Source organism: Perognathus longimembris, chromosome 13, assembly GCF_023159225.1.
Source record: "Perognathus longimembris pacificus isolate PPM17 chromosome 13, ASM2315922v1, whole genome shotgun sequence".
NCBI lineage: Eukaryota > Metazoa > Chordata > Mammalia > Rodentia > Heteromyidae > Perognathus > Perognathus longimembris.
Window position 1 is genome coordinate 23,466,624 of NC_063173.1, and position 23,111 is coordinate 23,489,734.

The 23,111-nt window shown below is 38.2% G+C and overlaps 1 protein-coding gene across 2 annotated transcripts in view; it reads right to left on the bottom strand.

The window, feature by feature from the left end:
• Pik3c2a (phosphatidylinositol-4-phosphate 3-kinase catalytic subunit type 2 alpha) overlaps positions 1 to 23,111 on the bottom strand; it is a 97,777-nt gene that overhangs the window by 36,389 nt on the left and 38,277 nt on the right. For both annotated transcript variants that reach the window (XM_048360236.1, XM_048360235.1), the window contains exons 4-13: positions 21,310 to 21,467; positions 18,388 to 18,508; positions 17,181 to 17,292; positions 13,935 to 14,014; positions 13,749 to 13,812; positions 9,429 to 9,572; positions 7,244 to 7,292; positions 6,949 to 7,159; positions 2,739 to 2,861; positions 759 to 923 (exon numbers count right to left, since the gene is read on the bottom strand). In XM_048360236.1, coding sequence (XP_048216193.1) covers positions 759 to 923; positions 2,739 to 2,861; positions 6,949 to 7,159; positions 7,244 to 7,292; positions 9,429 to 9,572; positions 13,749 to 13,812; positions 13,935 to 14,014; positions 17,181 to 17,292; positions 18,388 to 18,508; positions 21,310 to 21,467 — 1,227 coding nt within the window. The remainder of the gene's footprint in view (positions 1 to 758; positions 924 to 2,738; positions 2,862 to 6,948; positions 7,160 to 7,243; positions 7,293 to 9,428; positions 9,573 to 13,748; positions 13,813 to 13,934; positions 14,015 to 17,180; positions 17,293 to 18,387; positions 18,509 to 21,309; positions 21,468 to 23,111) is intronic.

A 23,111-nucleotide genomic window follows, 5' to 3' on the forward strand; every position in this document is an offset into this window, starting at 1 on the left:
TATCATAAACTTTTCTGCCTGGGCTGGCTTCCAGTGATCCTCAGATCTCAACCTCCTGAGTAACTAGGGTTAGAGACATGAGCCACCAACTCCTGACTATACTCAGTTTATTTTGGTTGGTTTTGTTTTTCCTTTAAGATGACATTACTATCCCAATAGCTATTTGCGCCCAGGCTGGCCTCAAACTTTAAAACCCCCTTGTCTTAAGCCTACCAAGTGCTGCTTTTCAAGCTTGTCACCATGTTTAAATCTTTTGAGCTTTAATAGTAGCCTTTGTACTGAAGGGTAAGGAAACAGAATCCTGTAATAGGTTTCTGCACATATATGGGACTTTTGAAGATAAGGGGCCCCTAACAATTTCCAATTTGTCTGATAAAGAGAATTAATGAATAAAATAATATTTAACTGTAGTCTCTCTGAAACAGAAGGGTAGAAAAATGATGAAAAGAGAAAAAGAGTTCTTATATTAATATCAAGGGAACTGATAAGATCATGTTATTATGTCAACAATATAGCACTTTACAGAAACTATCACTGGTGGCTGCTTTTCTCCTCAGTGGGTGCCAAGTAATGTTCTGCATAATCAGACATTATACAAATACTATAACAGAATAACTAGTTTCCTCTGCTCTGTATTTTTGAGCTTATTTTTCTCCTTTATATCACAACTTTTAGTTCTCTTTCTTATCCTTCAGACACTTCTGATACGTAGATGTGTCCAGAGTAACCCACAATCACAATTCACCATTACTTACCGCTTAAAGTCAAAAAGAGGTAAAGAAACTCTACCCAAAGCTTCTGGCCCCTTTCTCTGCTTATTAGAATCAGGTGAACTTCCACTGCTCTGATTTAAAACTCCAAAAAGAGTAAGATGAAGAAGTGATTCTAATGGCAACTGTGATATCTGGATGGGAAAAATGATTCTATGGGGAAAATGTATCAACAGAAAAAACAGATTAGATTGAGTGTGAAATTAACTTTTTAATGAGACTGAACAGTTTTAAATATTTCATTTCACTTACCAAATAATCTTTAACCTAAAGTAATCTTTAGTTAATTAGCAAATTTGGTTAACCTGTACTGTTAAAAATCTTAAAACAATTTCATTATCAGCATGGAATTTCAAACTATTTCGTTCTACAAAACTTATTAATTTATTTACTTGAGGTTTGCAGTGTCACTAACCAGGCAAAATTAGTCAATTTTACTGTGTTTAAGACAAGATGAATGTTTATGAGTGTTTCTGTTTGGGGACTGAGAATTACATACAGATATAAGATACATGTGCTTATTGATGCACTTTTCCCCTAAGCCTGAAAGCACACAGGAGGTTGATATTGGTCATTCTAGAGATCATGAGTTTAGAAATGAAGTGTCACTTTATTGTATTATTTTTTGTTATTTTGACTACTTTTTAAGTTTTTTTTTGCCAGTCTTGGGAGAACTCAGGGCCTAAGCACTGTGCCTGGCTTCCTTTTGCTCAAGGCTAGGACTCTACCACTTGAGCCACAGCACCACTTCTGGCTTTTTATGTGGTGTTGAGGAATTGAATCCAGGGCTTCATGCACGTAGGCAAGCACTCTACCACTAAGCCACATTCCCAGCCCAACATGTATTATTTTTATAATCCAACAAATAACAAAAATAGGAAACCACCTAGTAAGGAACAACAGTAAAAAGTTCTTTCTGCAGCTGCCTATCTACCTAAATAATAAAGAGTACCCTTAGTTTTAAAACAATATTTTAAATACTAACTCTATAGAAATAGCATATTGTACAGACTTAAGTTCTAGATTATACCTATTAAGTTGGATTCCTATGTAGCATTATAGAATACTAGGGTAAGCAATGTCCTAAAGCAGTATATTTCTTTTTTTTTTTTTTTTTTTTTTTTTTTTTTTTTTGGCCAGTCCTGGGCCTTGGACTCAGGGCCTGAACACTGTCCCTGGCTTCTTCCCGCTCAAGGCTAGCACTCTGCCACTTGAGCCACAGCGCCACTTCTGGCCGTTTTCTGTATATGTGGTGCTGGGGAATCGAACCTAGGGCCTCGTGTATCTGAGGCAGGCACTCTTGCCACTAGGCTATATCCCCAGCCCCTAAAGCAGTATATTTCAATGTAAATTTGCATCTGAAACTTCCTTGTAAATTTACATCTCTAATTTCTTTTAATTAGGAAGAATAATCAGGACGTGAATACAACTTAGTAATATGTATAATTAAATCAGTATTCAGTATTTCTTTTTCTTGAGGGGTCAGGTAATAATGAGGTACTAGGGCTTGCTAGGCAAATGCTCTTCTACTTGAGTCTTATCTCCAGCTTTCTTTCCTCTTGTTATTTTTAAAATGGAGTCTGGAGCTTATGTCCCTGCCAGAGTGGACTGAAGTTTATTTATACATCCATAGCTGAGGTGAGAGGTGTGTGCCCCATGCCAGTTTTTAATTGGTTGTGAAAGAGTCTCATGAACTTTTTGCCCGGGCTTGCCTCAGAGATTTCTCTCTATTTCCACCTTTCAAGTAGCTAGGATTGCAAGTTTGAGCTATCATACCTGGATGTATTTCAGATATTTTTAAAATAAGAATTTCAAAATAATCTATAGAATCATATCCAGAAGATGCCTTAATATATCAGCAAAAATTAAATGAAGTTTAATTGAAACCACAATAAAAATTAAAGATATATACACATTGAAAAGAATAGGGCATACTGGAATAATTTCAAAGCCAAAACTTTCACTTACAGTTCATCCCATTTAATAAGATAGAAGAAGTTCTTATACGTGCCAACCTTCTTTGATTGAATAGGTTTAAAAAGATCCTTCCCATTGTGAGACAGAGAACATATCAAGTAGTATTTTTCATAACTGAGGGAAAAAAACAATAGTTTTATTTATATCTTAACACAAATTCACTAATACAAGTATATTAAGTTTTCCCCACAAATAGCTAATATACAAAAATACACTGATCACCATTCCTTTGAATTAAAAAAAATCTATGTACTGTTTTTTACATTAAAAAAATTTAACCACTGTAGATTCTATGAAAAAAGAAAAATGATATAGCCAAAAGGAAGAGAGAGGGGAATGTATGTCCCTAGCTGTCATTCTCAAGGGTGCTATAGTGACATCAGCTGGACAATTTCAATTTTGTATTTGGTTATTTACTAACTTCAGCTCTTGGAAAATGTATTTCAATTTTGTATTTGGTTACTTAACTTCAGCTTTTGAAAAATGTATTTATTAGTTTCATGTAAATTCTAAGAAGAAAAGAGTACAAAGGTGTACTTAATATTTTTTACAGGTGTTGTTTTTCTTAGCTCAGCTATTTTAAATAGACTTCGTTAGACCTGTCAATTGTGCCTGACTCAATTGGGCTAATCACACTAGTGTACTGGGACATTTACATCCATGGGGACAGGTGCTGCTGTGTTCTCTCATTGGACAGTACTCACTTAACTAAATTGCTGGAAGTACAGAGCTGGTTAGATGGAGAAAAGCAAGAGTCTTGGATCCTACTTGTATTTTAACTTACTGCCAGATTTATAGGATAGCTACTCTATTCATATCATATATTTATCAGTCTAAACATATTTCAAACTTAATCTCATAGGCTCATAAAATAGCCCAGCTAACTAGATGACAAAATTTCTTAAAAACTTCCTTTTGTTCAATTAAGATCAGTGTTTATTTTAACTTTCTATCTTAATTATCCATTTTCTGTATTATCTTCTAAAGGGTATTTTTCCCATTAATGTGTCCCTAGATTTATTTGTTTATATATATGTATGTGTGTGTGCACATGTATGTGGAGTAGTAGTAAAGTAGTATTTCAGATACCAGTACTAAGAGCTGGGTATGTAGCTCACTGGTAAAATGTTTGACACATGTGAGGCCTTGGATTGGATTCCTAGGACAAAAAACAAAACCACATATACAACAAAGCCCATGAAATTTTGTTTGCCATTTTTTGGCTGGGCATGGCAATCCACACCTCTAATCCCAGAACTCATAAAGCAGAGGTAGGAGGATCACTTAAGCTCTGAAGTCTGAGAATGGCCTAAAAAGATGATGAAACCATGTCTCAAAAAATAAAACAAGCTTGGTACTAGTGGCTCACACTTGCTCTCCTAGTTACTCAGGAGGCTAAAATCTGAGGATCTTGGTTTGAAGCCAACTTGGGCAAGAACGTCTGTGAGACTATATTTCCACTAACCTACCAAAAAAAGTCAAAAGTGGAGCTGTGGCTCTAATGGTAGAGTTCTACCCTTGAGCAAAAGAACTCAGAGACAGAGGCCAGGCCCTGAGTTTAAAGCCCAAGGACCCCTTCCCCCCAAACAAACAAACAAACAAGACAGAAGAAGGGACAATTTAAATAGTTCTAGGAACATATTGTTACCTTAATTACTGCTGAATCCCCAGTAATAACAATTCTGCTCACAGACAGGGCTCAGAAAGTCAGTAAATATTTATTAAACTTTTATTTTAATATAAAGCTTAATCTAAGAAAAATTTATATTTGGTGTCTCTTCACTATGCTTTTTTTTTTTTTTTGGCAGACCTGGGACTTGAACTCAGGGCCTGAGCACTGTCCCTGCCTTCTTTTTGCTCAAGGCTAGCACTCTACCACTTGAGCCACAGCACCACTTCTGGCTTTTTCTGTTTATGTGGTGCTGAGGAATCAAACTCAGGACTTCATGCATGCTAAGCAAGCCCTCTACCAGTAAGCCACATTCCCAGTCTATGCTTCATTTTACAGCACCAAACTACAATAAATAATTTCACTACAATATTCTTTTCAGACTTGTGTTAATATTAGTCATTTCCAAAGGAAATATATTATTTTCTATGGAAATATTTGCTGATGGAAAACAATAAAAAAGGAAAAGCCCTTTAAAGAATTTTTTTTTTTTAAAGAGAAGGAAAGTCCTTCAACAAATCTAGTCATGGTACACACCTAATTCCAGAACTTGGGAGAATGATGAAGAATCATGAGTCTAAGGCCAACCTGAGTTACAAAGTAAGTTCATGACCAGCCTTAACTATTTTTTTTTATTTTGCATTTAAAAAACAATTTCTTTATTGTCAAAGCGATGTACACAGAGGGGCTACAATTTCATACCTAAGGCAGTGCATGCATTTCTTATCCAACTTGTTACCTACTCCCTCATCAGCCTTAACTATATAGTAAGACCCTGCATTAAAAGTACTGGTGCTAGTCGGGTGTGGTGGCTCATACCTGTAAACCTAGCTACTCAGGAGGCTGAGATCTGAGGATCATGGTTCAAAGCCAGCCCAGGCAGAAAGGTCAGTGAGACTCTTATCTCCAATAAACTACTCAGAAAACCAGAAGTGGTGGTGTGGCTCAAGTGGTAGAGTGCAGCGCCCAGGTCCATAGTTCAAGCTCCACAACCAGTCCAAAACAAACAAACAACCTCCCCCACAAAAGTGGTGCTAGAATGTAACTCAATGGTATATCATTTACTAGATAGACCATATAAGTCCATAGTTTCAATCATTAGCAGTACCTCTACCCCCACAAAAAAAGGAAAGAGCAACAACAAAAAAGTAATAGCAAATCGATTAATAAAAAAAATACGTAAGAAAAAAATACATGTTCTTAGATGGGCACTGGTGGCTCACAACTATAATCCCAGCTACTCAGAATGTTAAGATCTGAGGATCAACATGTAAATCCAACCCAAGCAGACAAATCTGACAGACGATCATCTCCAATTAACTAGCAAAAAGCTGGGATTGGAAGCATGGCTCAAGAAATAGAGCTGTCAGCTGTGAGCCAAACAAAGCCAGGTGTTGGTGGCTCATGCCTGTAATCCTGGTTACTTAGGAGGCTGAGATCTGAAAACCATAGTTCAAAGGCAGCCAGGCAGCTGGGACAGAAAAGTCCTAGTAAGACTCTTATCTCCAGGTAACTACTCAAAAACCGTAAGTGGAAGGCTGGGGAGATAGCCTAGTGGCAAGAGTGCCTGCCTCAGATACACGAGGCCCTAGGTTCGATTCCCCAGCACCACATATACAGAAAACGGCCAGAAGCGGCGCTGTGGCTCAAGTGGCGGAGTGCTAGCCTTGAGCGGGAAGAAGCCAGGGACAGTGCTCAGGCCCGGAGTCCAAGGCCCAGGACTGGCCAAAAAAAAAAAAAAAACCGTAAGTGGAGCTGTGAGCCGAAGAGCTCTGGAGCAGCACCCAGGCCCTGAGTTCAAGCCCGATAACCACCACCCTCCCCCCTCAAAAAAAAAAAAAAGCCAAACAAGGGCCAGAGGCCTTGACTTCAAGCTTCAGTACCAACACACACACAGCAAGAACAACAAAGCAAAAACAAAACATATGCTCCTATAGATTCAAAGATTAAAAATGAGTAAGCTATGAACCAGAGTGGAACAGAAAAGTCCTGAAATGTACTCTTGTTATATTGATTCTAAGAAACCTAGCTCTAAAGGAAAAGCAGAAAAATGATCTTTTTTTTTTTTTTTGCCAGTCAGGGGCCCTGAACTCAGGGCGTGAGCACTGTCCCTGGCTAGCTCAAGGCTAGCACTCTGCCACTTGAGCCACAGCGCCACTTCTGGCCGTTTTCTGTATATGTGGTTCTGGGGAATTGAACCCAGGGCTTCATGTATAGGAGGGCAAGCTCTCTTGCCCCTAGGCCATATTCTCAGCCCCCAAAATGATCAATCTTAAACTATGTAACTTATTAAATAACAATTTCTCTATAAGATTTCTGCTGTATTTTTCTGCTAATTTTTTAAGTAGGAGTGATATTTTTTACTATAATGCTTAGCTCATCTATTAATGTTTATAAAAACAAAAAAGTATCTAGTGATCTTTGTTATTATCCATTTAAAGACTCAAATAATAGTGATCACTGTCATTTGGTGAAATTATGAGTAACTTTTTAGAGAAAGCTGTATTTATTTTCTTTTAAACAATTACTTACTTTGATACCCAGTTACTTGAAATTCCATGTGCAGCAAAAATAGTAAACTGCAGCTGTTCTGTTGTAGTCCAAGCTTCTTTGATGCTTCTGCTACTTGGGGCACAGTCTTCTGGATTTTTACTAGAATTTGCATGAAGTCTGAGAAGATCATAAATTGCCGCAGTTAACTGAGTCATGCATAACTGAATAGGATTTTCTTGATTCAGTGAACCTAGAATGAAAGAAAATGTTAATATAATTCTCTGATACAGCAATAATTATTACTAATTTTTTTTTAAAAAATCTAAAGACATACCCCTATTTGGGAATTTGCTATTATCTCCTCCTCCAGATAGTGGTGTCACCTGCATACATACATACACATATGTATCAATTAGTCAGAAATTACCCATTATATAAAATGTTTATCTTTGATATATTTAATTAAATGCTATGTCAAAGAAACTCTTGTCAGGGGAAACTTCCCATAAGTGTCTGAAAATTAATCAACAGTAAGTAAAAATGCAAAAAGGAAAAACACTAACCTAGTTTTAAATTCAAGAAAGTCAGAGAAGCTGAAAATTACTACAAAATGACCTAAAGGATAAAACATGACTTGTTAAATGAATCAAGCCGTTAATTTTAATAATAATTGAATTATTAAAATTTAATTCATTAGCTGGGAATATGGACAAGTGTTAGAGTGCTTGCCTCACATACATGAAGCCCTGGGTTCAATTCCTCAGCACCACATATATAGAAAAAGCCTGAAGTGGTGCTGTAGCTCAAGTGGCAGAGTGCTAGCCTTGAATAAAAAGAAATCAGGGACAGACAGTGCTCAGGCCCTGAGTCCAAGCCCCAGGAGTGGCCAAAAAAAATTTTTTTAATTCATTAAATTTAATTAAGTTTTAACTGGAAATTAAGAAGTGTTAAATATATAAGCTATTTTCTCATAATAGCATGATAAGAACATAAAGAAATTAATCTAGAATTCTATTTAAATTGTAATTCAAGGAAACATAAATTGTTTATTTTTTTTATTTTTATTTTTATTTTTATTTATTTATTTTTTTTGGCCAGTCCTGGGCCTTGGACTCAGGGCCTAAGCACTGTCCCTGGCTTCTTCCCGCTCAAGGCTAGCACTCTGCCACTTGAGCCACAGCGCCGCTTCTGGCCGTTTTCTGTATATGTGGTGCTGGGGAATCGAACCTAGGGCCTCATGTATCCGAGGCAGGCACTCTTGCCACTAGGCTATATCCCCAGCCCCATAAATTGTTTATTAATTTTGTGTTGGTCTTGGGGCTTGACCTCACTCAGACCCTGAGAGCTGTCCCTGAGCTTTTCTGCTAAAGGCTAGTGCCCTACCACTTGAAGAACTGCTCTATGTCCAGCTTTTGTGGTAGCTAAGAGGAGGTAAGAGTCTCACAGAATTTCCTGCCCAGGCTTGGCTTTGACCATGTTCTTCAGATCTCAGCCTCCAAAGTAGCTAGAATACAGGCATAAGCCAACAGCAACCAATAAAACATAAGTATTGAAGTTGAGTTCCACTCCCGAAAACTTCTTTGTCTCAGACATGAGGACCTATGTTTGTTAATAACTTCCAACTAATTTCATGTATTTTTAATTCCTAAAAAAAAAGGCATATAAGAAAGAAAGGGGATCCAACTCCCAATTTCTATTATGCCATATGAATGGATCTGAGAAATGAGTGAATTAAGACACTGGAAAACATACTATCTACTATCTACACAATTTTCCTTCCTTTAAGATTATAGTGACGTGTGGGATTCATTTTTTCATCCTTCCAATCATAGATAATAAACATATCTATGAATACAATTCATCAAAAACCCCTGCCATGGAAATATCATGAGGCAGAGCTTTGTTCTATGTAAGTGTGGTGGTCCTGTGGCTTGAACATAGGTCCTGAACACTGTCCCTGAAGTGTTTTGCTCAAGGCTACACTCTACCATGGAGCCACAGCTCCATCTTCGGCTTTTTGGTGGTTAATTAGAGATAAGAGTCTCATGGACTTTCTGACTGGGCTGGCTTTGAACTGCAATCCTCAGATCTCAGCCTCCTGAGTAGCTAGGATTACAGGTATGAGCCACCAGCACTCCAACTTGGGGCAGAGCTTTTATTAAAGTCAAACATATGACAGAACATATAATGGATGTTTCCATCAAAAAGATATGGTAGCTGGCTACTTATTACCTAGCTGGCTAGAGTCTCTAAATTCAGTATCTACCTTATACCCCCCAACCAATTCAGATATGCTAGAGGTCATCCTTTCCACATAAAGGTTTCATAGTTTGGCATCCACCTATTTGATATTAGCTCTCATAGAGCTCTTCCAAGGAATCCTTAACTTACTGAGGGAAGTGACTAAAACAACTCAGAAGTAACAGTCAAAGTTAAAATGGCATTTATTTTGTTTACCAGAAAAAAAAATCTTTCAATTTAAACAAGCTGTGCTCGCTGAAGTACTTAAAAATACTTACATTAGCACTTTTACTCCGTGGAAGATTAACTGCTCGCTTTAGCTTCTTTACTGACTCTGTAATGGCAGGAGTCTCTACGCCATCTAAAGCACTACAGATCTTTCTTACAGCTTTAATTACTTGATCTATGGCTCGGTGCTGGTTCTGTAAAACACACACACACACACCAATAAAATTTAAAAGACCGATTTCAGAGATGAAGTCAGAAGCTATGTATTTTAGATGAACTAACAAGAGATATCTTCTATTCTCTTATGTTGAAAAAGTAACCAGTAGCTTTTTTTTTTTTTTTTTTTTTTTGCCAGTCCTGGGCCTTGGACTCAGGGCCTGAGCACTGTTCCTGGCTTCTTCCCGCTCAAGGCTAGCACTCTGCCACTTGAGCCACAGCGCCGCTTCTGGCCGTTTTCTGCATATGTGGTGCTGGGGAATCGAACCTAGGGCCTCGTGTATCCAAGGCAGGCACTCTTGCCACTAGGCTATATCCCCAGCCCACCAGTAGCTTTTTAGTTCTCTGATTTACTATAAGAGACTAAATTAAGGCTTGTTTAATTTTCACTTTGACGACTATTCATATGCAAATACTACTAATATCATATTTTAATCAGAAGCAAAGGCAACAATTTAGTAAAAAAAGAAAAACTAAATCATTTTTCTAAAAACTAGTTGTGTGTGTGTGTGTGTGTGTGCGCGCGTGCATGTGTGTGCCCAGTTCTAGGACTTGAATTTAGGTCTTAGATAATGTTCTTTAAGTTTTTCTGCTAAAGACTGGCCCTCTGCTAGTTGAGTCACAGCTCCAAGTCCAGCTTTTTGGTGGTTAATTGGAAATTAGAGTCTCCAAGAGGGGTTTGGAATGTAGCTTAGTGGTAGAATGCTTGCCTAGCATGCATGAAACCCTAGGTTCAATTCCCCAGCACCACATATATAGAAAAGGTACATAGAGAAGTGGTACTGTGGCTTAAGTGGTAGAGTGCTAGCCTTGAGCAAAAGAAGCCAGAAAGAGTGCTCAGGCCCTGAGTTCAAGCCCCCGGACTAGCAAAAAAAAAAAAAAAAAGTCTCAAAGTCTTTCCTGCCCAGGCTAGCTTCACACCACAATCCTTACAGCTCAGCCTTGTGAATGAATAGGCATGAGCCTAGCATATTTATCTTTTTGTCTCTCAAGAAAAATTCCAAAATGAAAACAACTCTTTCACCTGCCTATAAAAATATGGTATCATTTGGGGCTGGGAATGTGGCTTAGCAGTAGCGTGCTTACCTAGCATGCATGAAGCCCTTGGTTTAATTCCTCAGCACCACATGAAGCAGAAAAAACAAGAAGCACTATGGCTCAAGAAGTAGAGTGCTAACATTGAGCAAAAAGAAAGTTGGGACTGTGCTCAGGCCCTGAGTTTAAGCCTCAGGTCTGGCAAACACACACACACACACACACACACACACACACACGATCTGAGGACACACACACACGATCTGAGGACACACACACACACACACACACACACACACACGATCTGAGGATCCATGCCAGCCTGGGCAGAAAAGTCCATGAGACTCTTATTTCTAATATACTACTCAGACAAAGCCACACACACACACACACACACACACACACACACACACACACACACGATCTGAGGATCCATGCCAGCCCGGGCAGAAAAGTCCATGAGACTCTTATTTCTAATATACTACTCAGACAAAGCCAGAAGTGGGGGGAAAAAAGTTCCTAAGAGTCTGGTCATATATTAGTAACACACTGGGAAAAAGTTACTTTCTATACAACCATCAGTTTAGATGCCTTATCTGATCAAAAACTGCTTAAGAACAATTCTCCTGCACTATTCCATTACAGCTGATTTCACCTTGATCCAAAAGTATACATATACAAATACATTGCAAAATCATTTACCTGGTGAAATCTTTTTCCACTCTTACAAGGGATACGACTTCTACAGTTTGCTGTTGTTGCTTGTTATGGGGCTTGAACTATAGGGGGCTGGGCGCTGTCCCTAAGCTCTTTTTATTCAAGGCTAGAGTTATATCACTTTGAGCCACCACTAGGATTACAGGCCACTGACACTCAGCTTTTACAGTCCTATATAGCGTAGAAGGGTAACTACAGTTAAAAACAACTGTGTATCTCAAATAGCTAGAAGATTTAGACTGTTCCCTACACAAAGAAACATTAACTGATAGCTATTACCAACTGCTTTGTTATGATCATTACGATTTTTGTACATGGACTGAAATGCCATCATACCCTATAAATATGTATAATTATTATGTCAATTACAAATTTTAACTCATTTTTAAAACTTAAAACAAGCATTTATATAATACTTCTACACACGGGTTAACTATCAAAATCTCACTACACTGAACAGATTATTGCCAGGGATCTGCCTGCCCTAGCATCCTAAGCAGCTGGAACTACTGGCATGCATCATCATGACCGACCTGAAACATTCATATATAATTAACTAATTCATAAAACATTTATTTCAAACTTTTATGCCAAGTACTGTGAGAAAGGCTGAAACTCAGTATATAACCATTCCTTAAAAATTTAAATGTTTCCATTTCACCTCATTTTCTTAAACATCCACTTATCTCAAAGTTCTTAAGACCTGAAGCTGTTTTCCACACTGTTTTATTCTTTTCAGTAAAAAGTAAAAAGGGATGCTATGCACACCAAATCTGGCCTGCTGCCTGTTTTTGTAAATAGTTTTATTGATCACAACCATAGTAATTTGCTCATGGTATTATTTGTGTCTTCTTCACACCTTAGTGGCAAGAGTCTAATTGCCACAAACTGTATAGCTCACAAAGCTTAAAATATACCCTTCTTTTTTACTAAGTGTATCAAGGAGGAAGAGTATCAACTGTATCAAATACTATAGAAAGTTCTGGTGTTCTAATGTACAATAGGGTAAATGTAGGTAATAATGTATTACTTCAAAAGAGACATAAGAGGATTTTGAATGTTCTCTCACAAAGAGACCATAACATTTAAGAGACAGATACGCTAAGTATCCTGATTTGGTCATGACAAAATGTATCTCATAAATATGTAGAATAAAAATTTTTAAAAAAATCACCTCACACCTCTAAACATAACTACTGAAAGCTTACGAAAAAAATAAATGGTAAGAACTTACTAAGGAATTCAGAAATCCTTCAAGGGGGCTGGGGATATAGCCTAGTGGCAAGAGTGCTTGCCTCGTATACATGAAGCCCTGGGTTCGATTCCCCAGCACCACATATACAGAAAATGGCCAGGAGTGGCGCTGTGGCTCAAGTGGCAGAGTGCTAGCCTTGAGCAAAAGGAAGCCAGGGACAGTGCTCAGGCCCTGAGTCCAAGGCCCAGGACTGGCAAAAAAAAAAAAAGTCCTTAGTGCAATTCATGGAAGTGCTAACAATAAAAGCCTGACTGGAGTGGGTTCACAAGAGAATGGGGATATAGGAAATTGATTCTCAGGTCTCGGTCTCAGCCTCCTGAGTAGCTAGGATTACAAGTGTGAGCCACTGGTAACTGGCCTCATGAAACTCATTTCCAATTGAACACCAGAAAACCAGAAGTAGCTCAAAGTGATAGCATGCTAGCAAAAAAGCTCAGGGACAGTTTAAGCCCCACAACCAACAATAACAACAAAAAGAATTGGCCAAGGAAACATTACATCTAAAAGGCGTTCGTAAATAAACTGGACAAGGTATATACTTCCTTGATCTCTCAATGCATACCTCTATACAACATTTAAAGTGCTATATTGAAATTTGCTGTATTAAATTCTCCACTACTAGATTTTCAGTTTTGACAGTCATTATCTATCCTTCCTCCCTCCCTCCCTCCCTTCCTCCCTCCCTCCCTCCCCCCTCTTCCTTCCTTGCTAGTCCTGGGGCTTGAGCTGGGCACTGTCCTTGAGCCTCTGTGCTCAAGGCTAGCACTCTACCATTTGAGCCACAGCACCACTTCTGGCTTTTTCTGTTTATGTGGTACTGAGGAATCGAACCCAGGGCTTCATGTATATGAAGCAATACTCTATCACTAAGCCACATTTCCAGTTCCTCACTCACTTTCTTAACTTTTCTCATCTAGCATGCACTAAACATTCAATAAATGCTTTTCAATTTAAACTGAGTTAACATTAACATTGATGAGAATTTTTGTTCATCAGTAACTTGGTCAGAAAATAAGACATCACATATAAATTTAAAAAATACACTTTTTCAAAGTTTTAAAGTAATGCAATGCCCAAACTAGTATTTTAGAGAAAACAGAAACATGAATCTTTAGGTCATTATGCTAAAATGTGAATGAAGGCTTACTTCTATTTGAAGAGCTAGTTCCACTTGGTTGTGATAAGAATCTAACAATTCTTCAACAGGGTGTCTGAAACAAAGAACAGTTACTGTGGTTGAAGGATACTATGTATAAGAATGATTACTTGAACACAGTAAATGTATTCTAAAATTAAGTTTAAAAATCTACAAGTAATGCTATGTGTTATATACCTTGTCATGACTTCTTTGTAAGGTTTTTCTATTTGATACAGGTACTTGTTTAAATCCACAGGTGTTTCATCATCTTCTGCCTAAACAAACACATACACACAAATATTTACAAAGAAAAAAGCAAGATCCATGCTTTGATCTTTCTATTGCCAAGTTAAATATGTTAGATATAGTTAACTGGACAATAAAATCTTGATTTAGAGCTGAAGGTAAAATACTATCAAAATTAGTTGTTTAGCCAGGAGACAGTGGTTCATGCCTATAATCCTAGCTACTAAGGAGGCTGACAACTGGGGATCATGGTTTGACGCCAGCCCAGGCAAGAAAGTCTGTAAGACTCTTATCTCCACTAAACTACCCAAAAAAGCCCAAAATTGAGCTATGGCTCAAATGGTGGAGTGCTAGCCTTGAGCAAAAGAAGCTCAGAGGCAGCAACTAGGCCCTGAGTTTAAGCTTGAAGTCCGGCATCCCCCCCCCCCCAAATACATTGTAATTGACACAAAAGTGATTCACTACTGTGATAAAACTTTATTTTTTTTATTATTATTTTTGCCAGTCCTGGGGCTTGAACTCGGTGCCTGGGCACTGTCCCTGAACTTCTTTTGCTCAAGACTAGCACTCTACCACTTGAGCCACGGCACCTCGTCTGGCTTTTTTTGTTTATGTGGTACTGAGGAATCAAAGCCAGGGCTTCATGTGTGCTAGGCAAGCACTCTAACCATTAAGCCACCTTCCCAGCTCTAAAACATGAGAAAGTGTTAACACAGCTTTTTTTTGTGTCTGTCATGGGGCTTGAACTCTGGGCCTCACTACTGTTCCTGAACTCTTCAGTTCAAGGCTAGTGCTACCACTTAAGCCACAGAGCCACTAACACTTTAAAAAAAAAAAACAACTAGAAAATAGGGCTGGGAATATGGCCTAGTGGTAAGAGTGCTTGCCTCATATACATGAAGCCCCGGGTTCAATTCCTCAGCACCATATATATAGAAAATGGCCAGAAGTGGCACTGTGGCTTAAGTGACAGCGTGCTAGCCTTGAGCAAAAAGAAGCCAGGGACAGTGCTCAGGCCCTGAGTTCAAGGCCCAGGACTGGCAAAAACAGAACAACAACAACAAAAAACTAGAAAATATAAATACTCTTAAGTGTAGTTTCTGTTATATAAATAGTTCTTAAAGCCAAAACCAGGTTGGGGACCAGAAAGGAAAAATACCATACAAATTATTGCTGAATTGTTTCTGATGATAATCAAGTTCCCTTCCATTTGCTACTGGCCTCCCAACAAAAAAATATACTGGTCTCTTTATCATTCCAAATTACACAAATGCATTCAAGAACATAATTCATTAAGAAAATGAAATTGAAAGTACCAGTAAATGTGAAAATAAGCTAAATTTTATTAAAGTTTCCATATAATTAAAATAAATTCTACTTAACATAGGTGTAGAATCCTATAAAATAAAGGAAATAGAAATAGAAATTATTTTTTCATCAATAATCATCAATAATTCTACCAATTAAAATTAAAAATCATTGTCTACAGAGATTAAAAATTGATTTATAAGTCACTAAAGGTTTACATAGTAAATCAAAATGTTTTTTACTATGGATCTTGTGAAGTGGATTTTACTCTGTGTGTGTGTGTGTGTGTGTGAGAGAGATGAGTGTGTAAAGCCGGTCCTAGGGCTTGAACTCAGGCTGGGGTGCTGTCCCTGAGCTTCTTTTGCTCAAGGCTATTGGCCTACCACTTCTGGCTTCTTTGATAGTTTAGTGGAGATAAGAGTCTCACAGACTTTCCTGCCAGGACTGGATTAAAACCATGATCCTCAGATCTCAGCCTACTGAGTAGCTATGATTATGGGTGTGAGCCACTGGTACCCAGCAGATTTTAGTACTTTTTTGTTTGTTTTCTTTTTTTTTTTTTTTGGCCAGTCCTGGGCCTTGGACTCAGGGACTGAGCACCTTCCCTGGCTTCTTCCCGCTCAAGGCCAGCACTCTGCCACCTGAGCCACAGCGCCCCTTCTGGCCGTTTTCCATATATGTGGTGCTGGGAAATCGAACTGAGAGCTTCATGTGTAGGAGGCGAGCACTCTTGCCACTAGGCCATATTCCCAGCCCCCTGTTTGTTTTCTTGTAGGTTGTGGGGCTTGAACTCTGGGCCTGGGCACTATTCCTGAGCTCTTCACTTGAGCCACAGCGCCACTTCTGGTTTTCTGGTAGTTAATTGGAGAGAAGAGTCTCACAGACTTTCCTGCCCCAGATAGCTTTGAACCATGATTCTCAGATCTGTCTCCTAAGTAGCTAGGATTACAGGCGTGAGCTACCAGCACCAGATCAGATTTTACTATTGTTAAATGGTTAAATTTCCACCATTCTATTTCCTTTTATTGCTAAGGACAGTACTGAACTTTTAAAGCACAGAATTAGTTTCCATTTAGTGAGACATAATTTACTTTTTTTGCTGTTGTTGTTGGTAGTGGGTTTGAACTCAGGGCCTGGGCTCTGTTTCTGAGCTCTTCTGCTCAAGGCTAGTTAGTGCTCACCACTTGAGCCACAGTGCCACTTCTGGTTTTCTGGTGTTTAACTGGGGATAAGAGTCTCACAAGAAATTTTAAGTCCAGACTGTCTTCCAACTGCGATCTCAGATCTCAGTCTCTTGAGTATCTAGGATTATAGGCGTGAGCCACCAGCAGCCAGCATAATGTACATTTATGTATCTTTTTTTTCTCCAACCACATTCAGTATTCAAAAATCTTTTCTTCCTCATCTTTTAACTGATCCTGATGTTTTCAGTCCTGTGCAAAATTATTATAAACTGAACTTTTATTTTTTTTTATTTTGGCCAGTCCTGGGGCTTGGACTCAGGGCCTGAGCACTGTCCCTGGCTTCTTTTTGCTCAAGGCTAGCACTCTGCCACTTGAGCCACAGCGCCACTTCTGGCCGTTTTCTGTATATGTGGTGCTGGGGAATTGAACCCAGGGCTTCATGTATATGAGGCAAGCTCTCTTGCCACTAGGCCATATCCCCAGCCCTAAACTGAACTTTTAATTGCTTTATTCTGAGGAGTAAGCTATGTAACCCTCCATGACCAAATGTCTTCCCACTCTGCTGAGACTCTCATTGGGACTAACAAATACTTTACCCCATTCTATCTCAGAACTCCGTGAAAGTGTACAAACTGTAAACTGGCTAATTAGCAGTATTATTCAGATCTACCAAATATAATTTAGTTATAAGTTACACACTTACTGTTCGGGCCAGTTTCTGGCACATTGCACTGAAGGTCAAGAGTTGTAATTTAATCTCTGTGTCCCATTTTCGACAGTTTTGAATATGCTCATGACTTCCAAGGCAATGGCTACTGTTGAAATAAATTATTCACCAGTATTATTCCACTCAAATTAGAAGTTATAGAGGTAAGCGAAAATATACCGAATCTGTATTAGAAATTGAAGACAATGGTAAAATATGGAGATAGGTTTTTAACCAAGTGTGAACATTTAAACACAGGAACTGTTCCACCTGGTAACAGAGTAGAGAAGGCTGAAATCTGAAAAATCGGGCTTAAAGCCAGTCCAAGAAGGAAAGTTTGAGACTCTGGGGAAAAGAAACAACAAAAAACCTCAGGGCTAGGAATGTGGTTTAATGGTAGAGTGCTTGTCTAGCATGCATGAAGCCCTGGGTTCGATTCCTTGGTAACACATAAACAGGCTCAAGTAGTAGACCCTTGAGCAAAAGCAGGCCAAGGACTGGGCCCAGGCAGAGAGTTCAAGCTCTAGAACTGGCAAACAACAACAGCAGCAACAACAACAACAACAACAACAAAAAAAAACAAACAAGAAAAAACCCTCAGCAAAAAGCAGTATTGAGTATTGGAGTCATGGCTCAAGTAGTACAACACCAGCCAAGCAAGCAAGCCAATAATGTACAAGGCTGAGTGTAAACCCAAATATTGCCCCCAGTCCTAAAAAAGGAGATAGGAAAATAAGGACAAGACATTTCTAGAGATTTAGGAGATTAAAATAACTAGACTAAATGCTAGATATGCTATATTATCTGGTTAAAAGACGGATATGATTAATCTTTTCGTTGTATGAATAAAGATTCATATAATAGCTGACATAATGGCTGAGGTATATAAAGTAACATTGCTTGCTACCAAAGGGAAACAGTCTACAATCATGTGATTACTGATTGTTCACAAAAGAAAATAAACATTCTATCCACTTTTATCCAGTTGCCCACAATTCTTTCCATAAGATCTCTGAAATCTCACTTTTATCTTAGATATAGCATAGCTCAACTGATTCAAGGAATCAACTCAATAGGACCCTATGTAGTTTTGGATTACAAGTTCAAACTAAAAAATTTCAAACCATTAAAAATGCCATTAAAATGAAGCCATTAAAAATGAAATATATAAAGATGATGTTAGTAGTTAAATAAAGAAACTTACTTCTGTAGAACTTCCTCTTGACCACAGACTTTCAGAATATAGCTGCCAACATCAACTTGATTCAAATCATCATGTACCCAGCAAAGGGCTTGCATTATAATGATATCTACAGTAGAACTCACTGCAAAAGAGGTAGTCATCATTTTCATTTGCTTACTTATCTCTAAGGAAAAAATACACACACACACACACACACACACACACACACACTTAAGATTGTGGTGTGTATTCTAAGATGACTTCTGCACACAGAAATGTAAATGAAGCCAGGCACTGGTGACTCACACTTGTAATCCTAGCTACTCAGGAGACTGAGGATCTCGTTTCAAAGCCAGCCTGGGTAGGAAAGCCCATGAGACTCTTATCTCCAATTAATCACTAGAAAACTAGAAATGGCATTGTGGCTCAAAGTGATAGAGTGCTAGCCTTGAGCTGAAGAGCTCAGGGACACTGCCCAGGCCCAGAGTTCATTAAAATTTTACTGAGCTGCTTTGTCATTTTGTCAAACTAAGGCTTTGTATTTTGGATGTATAGCACCTGTCAATCCAGGTTAGCTGCCTATCAGGTACTTGATAGTCACATGTAGTTATTGGCAAGTATCTTACAAGTACAGGCATGACCAAGAAAATCACAAGTGCCAGGTGCATGGCTCCCACCTGTAATCTTGGCTACTCTGGAGGCTAAGATCTGAGGATTATGGTGCATAGCCATCCTAGGCAGAAAGTCTACAAGACACTTATCTCCAATTAACCATCAGAAAGCCAAAAGAGGCTGGGCACTGGTGGCTTACACCTATAATTCTAGCTACTCAGGAGGCCAAGATTTGAGGATCATAGTTCAAGGCCAGCCTAGGCTGAAAAGTCCATGAGATTCTTATGTCCAATTAAAATGCCAAAAATCCAGAAATGGAGCTGTGGCTCAAGTGGGAGAGCACTAGCCTTGAGCACAAAAGCTCAAGAACAGTGCCCAGGCCCTGAGTTCAAGCTTCAGGGTCAGCATATGCATGTGCGCACATACACACACCCATACACCACAACTGTATTATAAACTGTTCCAAATATGATGGCATTCAGCAGGGTAGCAAGCAATGTTTTTAAGACAAATTGTAAGGAATAAGAATCACTGTTTGAAATTTGGTATTTGACTAGTAAAATCTACTTCTATCGTAATATGGTTATGTTTTTTGGAGACGTATATTGTAAATGTATACATTTATGACTAACCAAATTGATATTTATAGTGTGTGTGTGTGTGTGTGTGTGTGTGTGTGTGTGTGTGTCTGAAATTAGAATGGGCTTGAATTCAGGGCCTTACACTTGTTAGGCAGGTGCTCTAAATTTAAGCTATGCCTCCAACTCTTTTTGCTTTGGTTATTTTTGTCATAGTATCCCCTGTTTTAGCTCAAGTGGCCTTGGACTTCATTCTTCCTACTTATACTTCTCACATAATTGGAATGGTAAAACCAACATACTCAACTTTTTTGTTGAGACAAGGGTCTCACTAACTTTTTGTCTGAAACAGCCTTGAGCCATGTTCTTCTCTATCTCCCAAGTAGCTGGGATTACAGAACCATGATTACTACTCAGATTTTGACTATATAAACCGAAACACTTACTACAAATACTTATGTATGCTTATTTCTAAGTGCCTACTAACTTTTTCTTCCATTTTAATGTAAATTTTTACTGAAGATCTAAAGGTTTTCCATACCAAGTTAGCTATGTCTAAAAAAATTAACTTTTCCTTTAGAAACTAAAAGAATGATTATACTAGTTGATTAACATTTCTCTGTTAAGAATAATATGCTTCTGAATGGCATTCTAAAGTGGGAAGCCACAAAAAAAGTACCCAAATAATGGTCACAATCATTAAAAGTATGTATGGCCTAGGTCTTAAAGTAGTACAGAAATATTGAATTTTATTCCACACCTGGGATCTCATTTAAACAGTATGCATCATAAATAAATTTAAAGAGGATAAAAGTAGTTCCAAAAACCATTTTTTAAAATATATATATATTAGGGGTATACCTCTAGAAAGAATATGCATATCATATATGGAAGGAAAAATTTTTTTTTTTTTTTTTTGGCCAGTCCTGGGGCTTGGACTCAGGGCCTGAGCTCTGTCCCTGGCTTCTTCCCGCTCAAGGCTAGCACTCTGCCACTTGAGCCACAGCGCCGCTTCTGGCCGTTTTCTGTATATGTGGTGCTGGGGAATCGAACCTAGGGCCTCGTGTATCCGAGGCAGGCACTCTTGCCACTAGGCTATATCCCCAGCCCTGGAAAATTTTAAAAATAAAAAAGAACTATCCTTTTCTTGTAGAAGACTTGCAAGCTATCTCTGGAACTTACACCTCTTTATAAAAAACATTTTCTAGCCAGGCATCCATGTCTCACACCTGTAATGTCAGCACTACTCACTACTCCATCTGATGATGGAGGTTCAAAGTCAGCCTGGGCAGGAAAAGTCTGTAAGACTTATTTCTAAGTAACTACCAAAAAGCCAGAAATGGCACTGTGACTCAAAGTGGTAGAGCATTAGTCTTGAGCACAAATAGCTCAAAGATAATGCTTAGTCCCTGAGTTTGAGCCCTAGGACTGTCACACACACACAAAAGTATTTGCCATAAGATGACAGACAAAATTAGAATATAAGTAGGTCTGCTATCAATCTAATGTTTTGGGGCTTTAGCCAAGAAGCACTGATTCTTCAAGTATTATTTAGCATACTACAGAGACATACAATTACATAGGTCACAAGCTTCAGTCCTAACCAAAAAGCTATCCATACAAATGTCAAATTTTCGAAAGGAATGCCTAATGATAACCAAGTTAGTTTATTAAAGGAAAGGTTATACTAGTATTTTAAACATTTTCTTTCTAATCAAAGCAATAAAAAATGCTTAAGCAGTTACAAACCTACCATCACAAGTAAAAGTAACTGGCAGTTGAAATCCTTCAATCTCAATGGAGACCTTCACACTTGCGTTTTCTCCACATATGTTTCTTTGCACCGTGACTGGACTTAAAAAGTAGCCGGGATTTGTGCAGTGATCAGTATATGGAAATTTGGTCTTCAATCTGTTCACAAGAAAGAAGATACTGAATTCCTTTTTACAAAAAAGCTGCTTTGAGACATGCTTACAGCCACTCAATTCTGTGTTTTTGTTCAATTCTAGAGTAGCTCATGAGAATTACAATTAATTAGCCCTGGTTACCAGCATTTGCCTTTTAAATGAAAGGAACCCAAGGAAAAGGAAGAGATTAAGTATTGCTAGACTATCTTTTCAAACACTGTCACATTATTCAAGAACATACCACATATGAGTGGCTCTAAATGAGGTTCTGTTTCAGATTCTTTTGCCATACTGTAATTATACAATGTAGTACATGTTTTATGAATTAATGATACTACAGACAACATATTCTAAAATTGTCATAACTGAAGGGATAAAAAAAATTTGCTGTCTTCCTAAAAGTCTTTTTTTTTTTTGCCAGTCCTGCTGCTTTGACTCTGGGCCTGAGCACTGTCCCTGGCTTCTTTTTGCTCAAGGCTAGCACTCTTACCTCTTGAGCCACAGTGCCACTTCTGGCTTTTCCTATACATGTGGTGCTGAGGAATCGAACCCAGGGCTTCATGCATCCAAGGCAAGCACTCTACCACTAGGACATATTCCCAGCCCTAAAAATCTTTTATTTCTTGACTTTTTTCTAAAAACATTCCTGTGGTGGCTAGACAAAAAAACACCAAAGAATTTTTTTTTGTTTGTTTTCATAAGGATTTTACTTTCCCAAAATAGTTTCTAACAAGTATTACATGCAGAGGTTTTATAGGGGCAATACAGTTAAATATATGCATGTAGCATACAGTTTATTTCTAAATAGCACAGTTGTTATCAAAAGATAGTATCAGAAAATGACAGGGGAGCAGGATTTGATGCTATTAAACTCTTAGGCTTCACTGAATGACTTTTCTTTGAATGTTGAAAGGTAGGCTGTGATCTTCACATACTCCCTGCCACCTTCTCCCTTTGTACCTCCCTCTCTAGAGCTGGAGATTGAATAGGGCCTCTTGCAAGCTAGGCATGCACTCTACCAATGAGCTCCACCTCTCTCACCGGGTTTTCACGGAGCTATAAATGGAACAAATGCTAGAAATGTCTATTTGAGTCTACAGAGATTAAAATATCCCAATTATATGTACAGAATAAAACAATTTGAGATGATAAAAATAAAGGTTCTGGAAAAGCAACAAAACAAGTCCACGTAAATTTGAATCCTGATTGTACTAATTATAATTAGTAGCTGTGTGAACTGAAGCAAGTTACTGAATCTCCTTGTTGCTTCAGTTTCTTTTTCTTTAAACTGGGGCTAATACTACTGTTTACCTTCACAAGGTTGTGAAAATATGCAACGTAAAGTTTATAAAGCACTTTAAGTGCCTGATACAGTCACTAAATTCACTAAATGTCTATTTCATTATTAGTCTATATTCATTAAAATAATGTATCTGAATTATGATAATAAGTGACACAAAAGATCCAAAAGAGAAGAAAGGTAATGAAGTAATGTAATAAACTTAAATTGATACTGGTATTGTACATCACATATGAACACTCAACTTGTAATGTTTTATTGCTGCCAAGTTTATCTCTCTAGAACACACTATAGCAAGAGCTTAATGGGATCTAGTCCAAGATTGTGATTACATAGCCAATAGTGGCT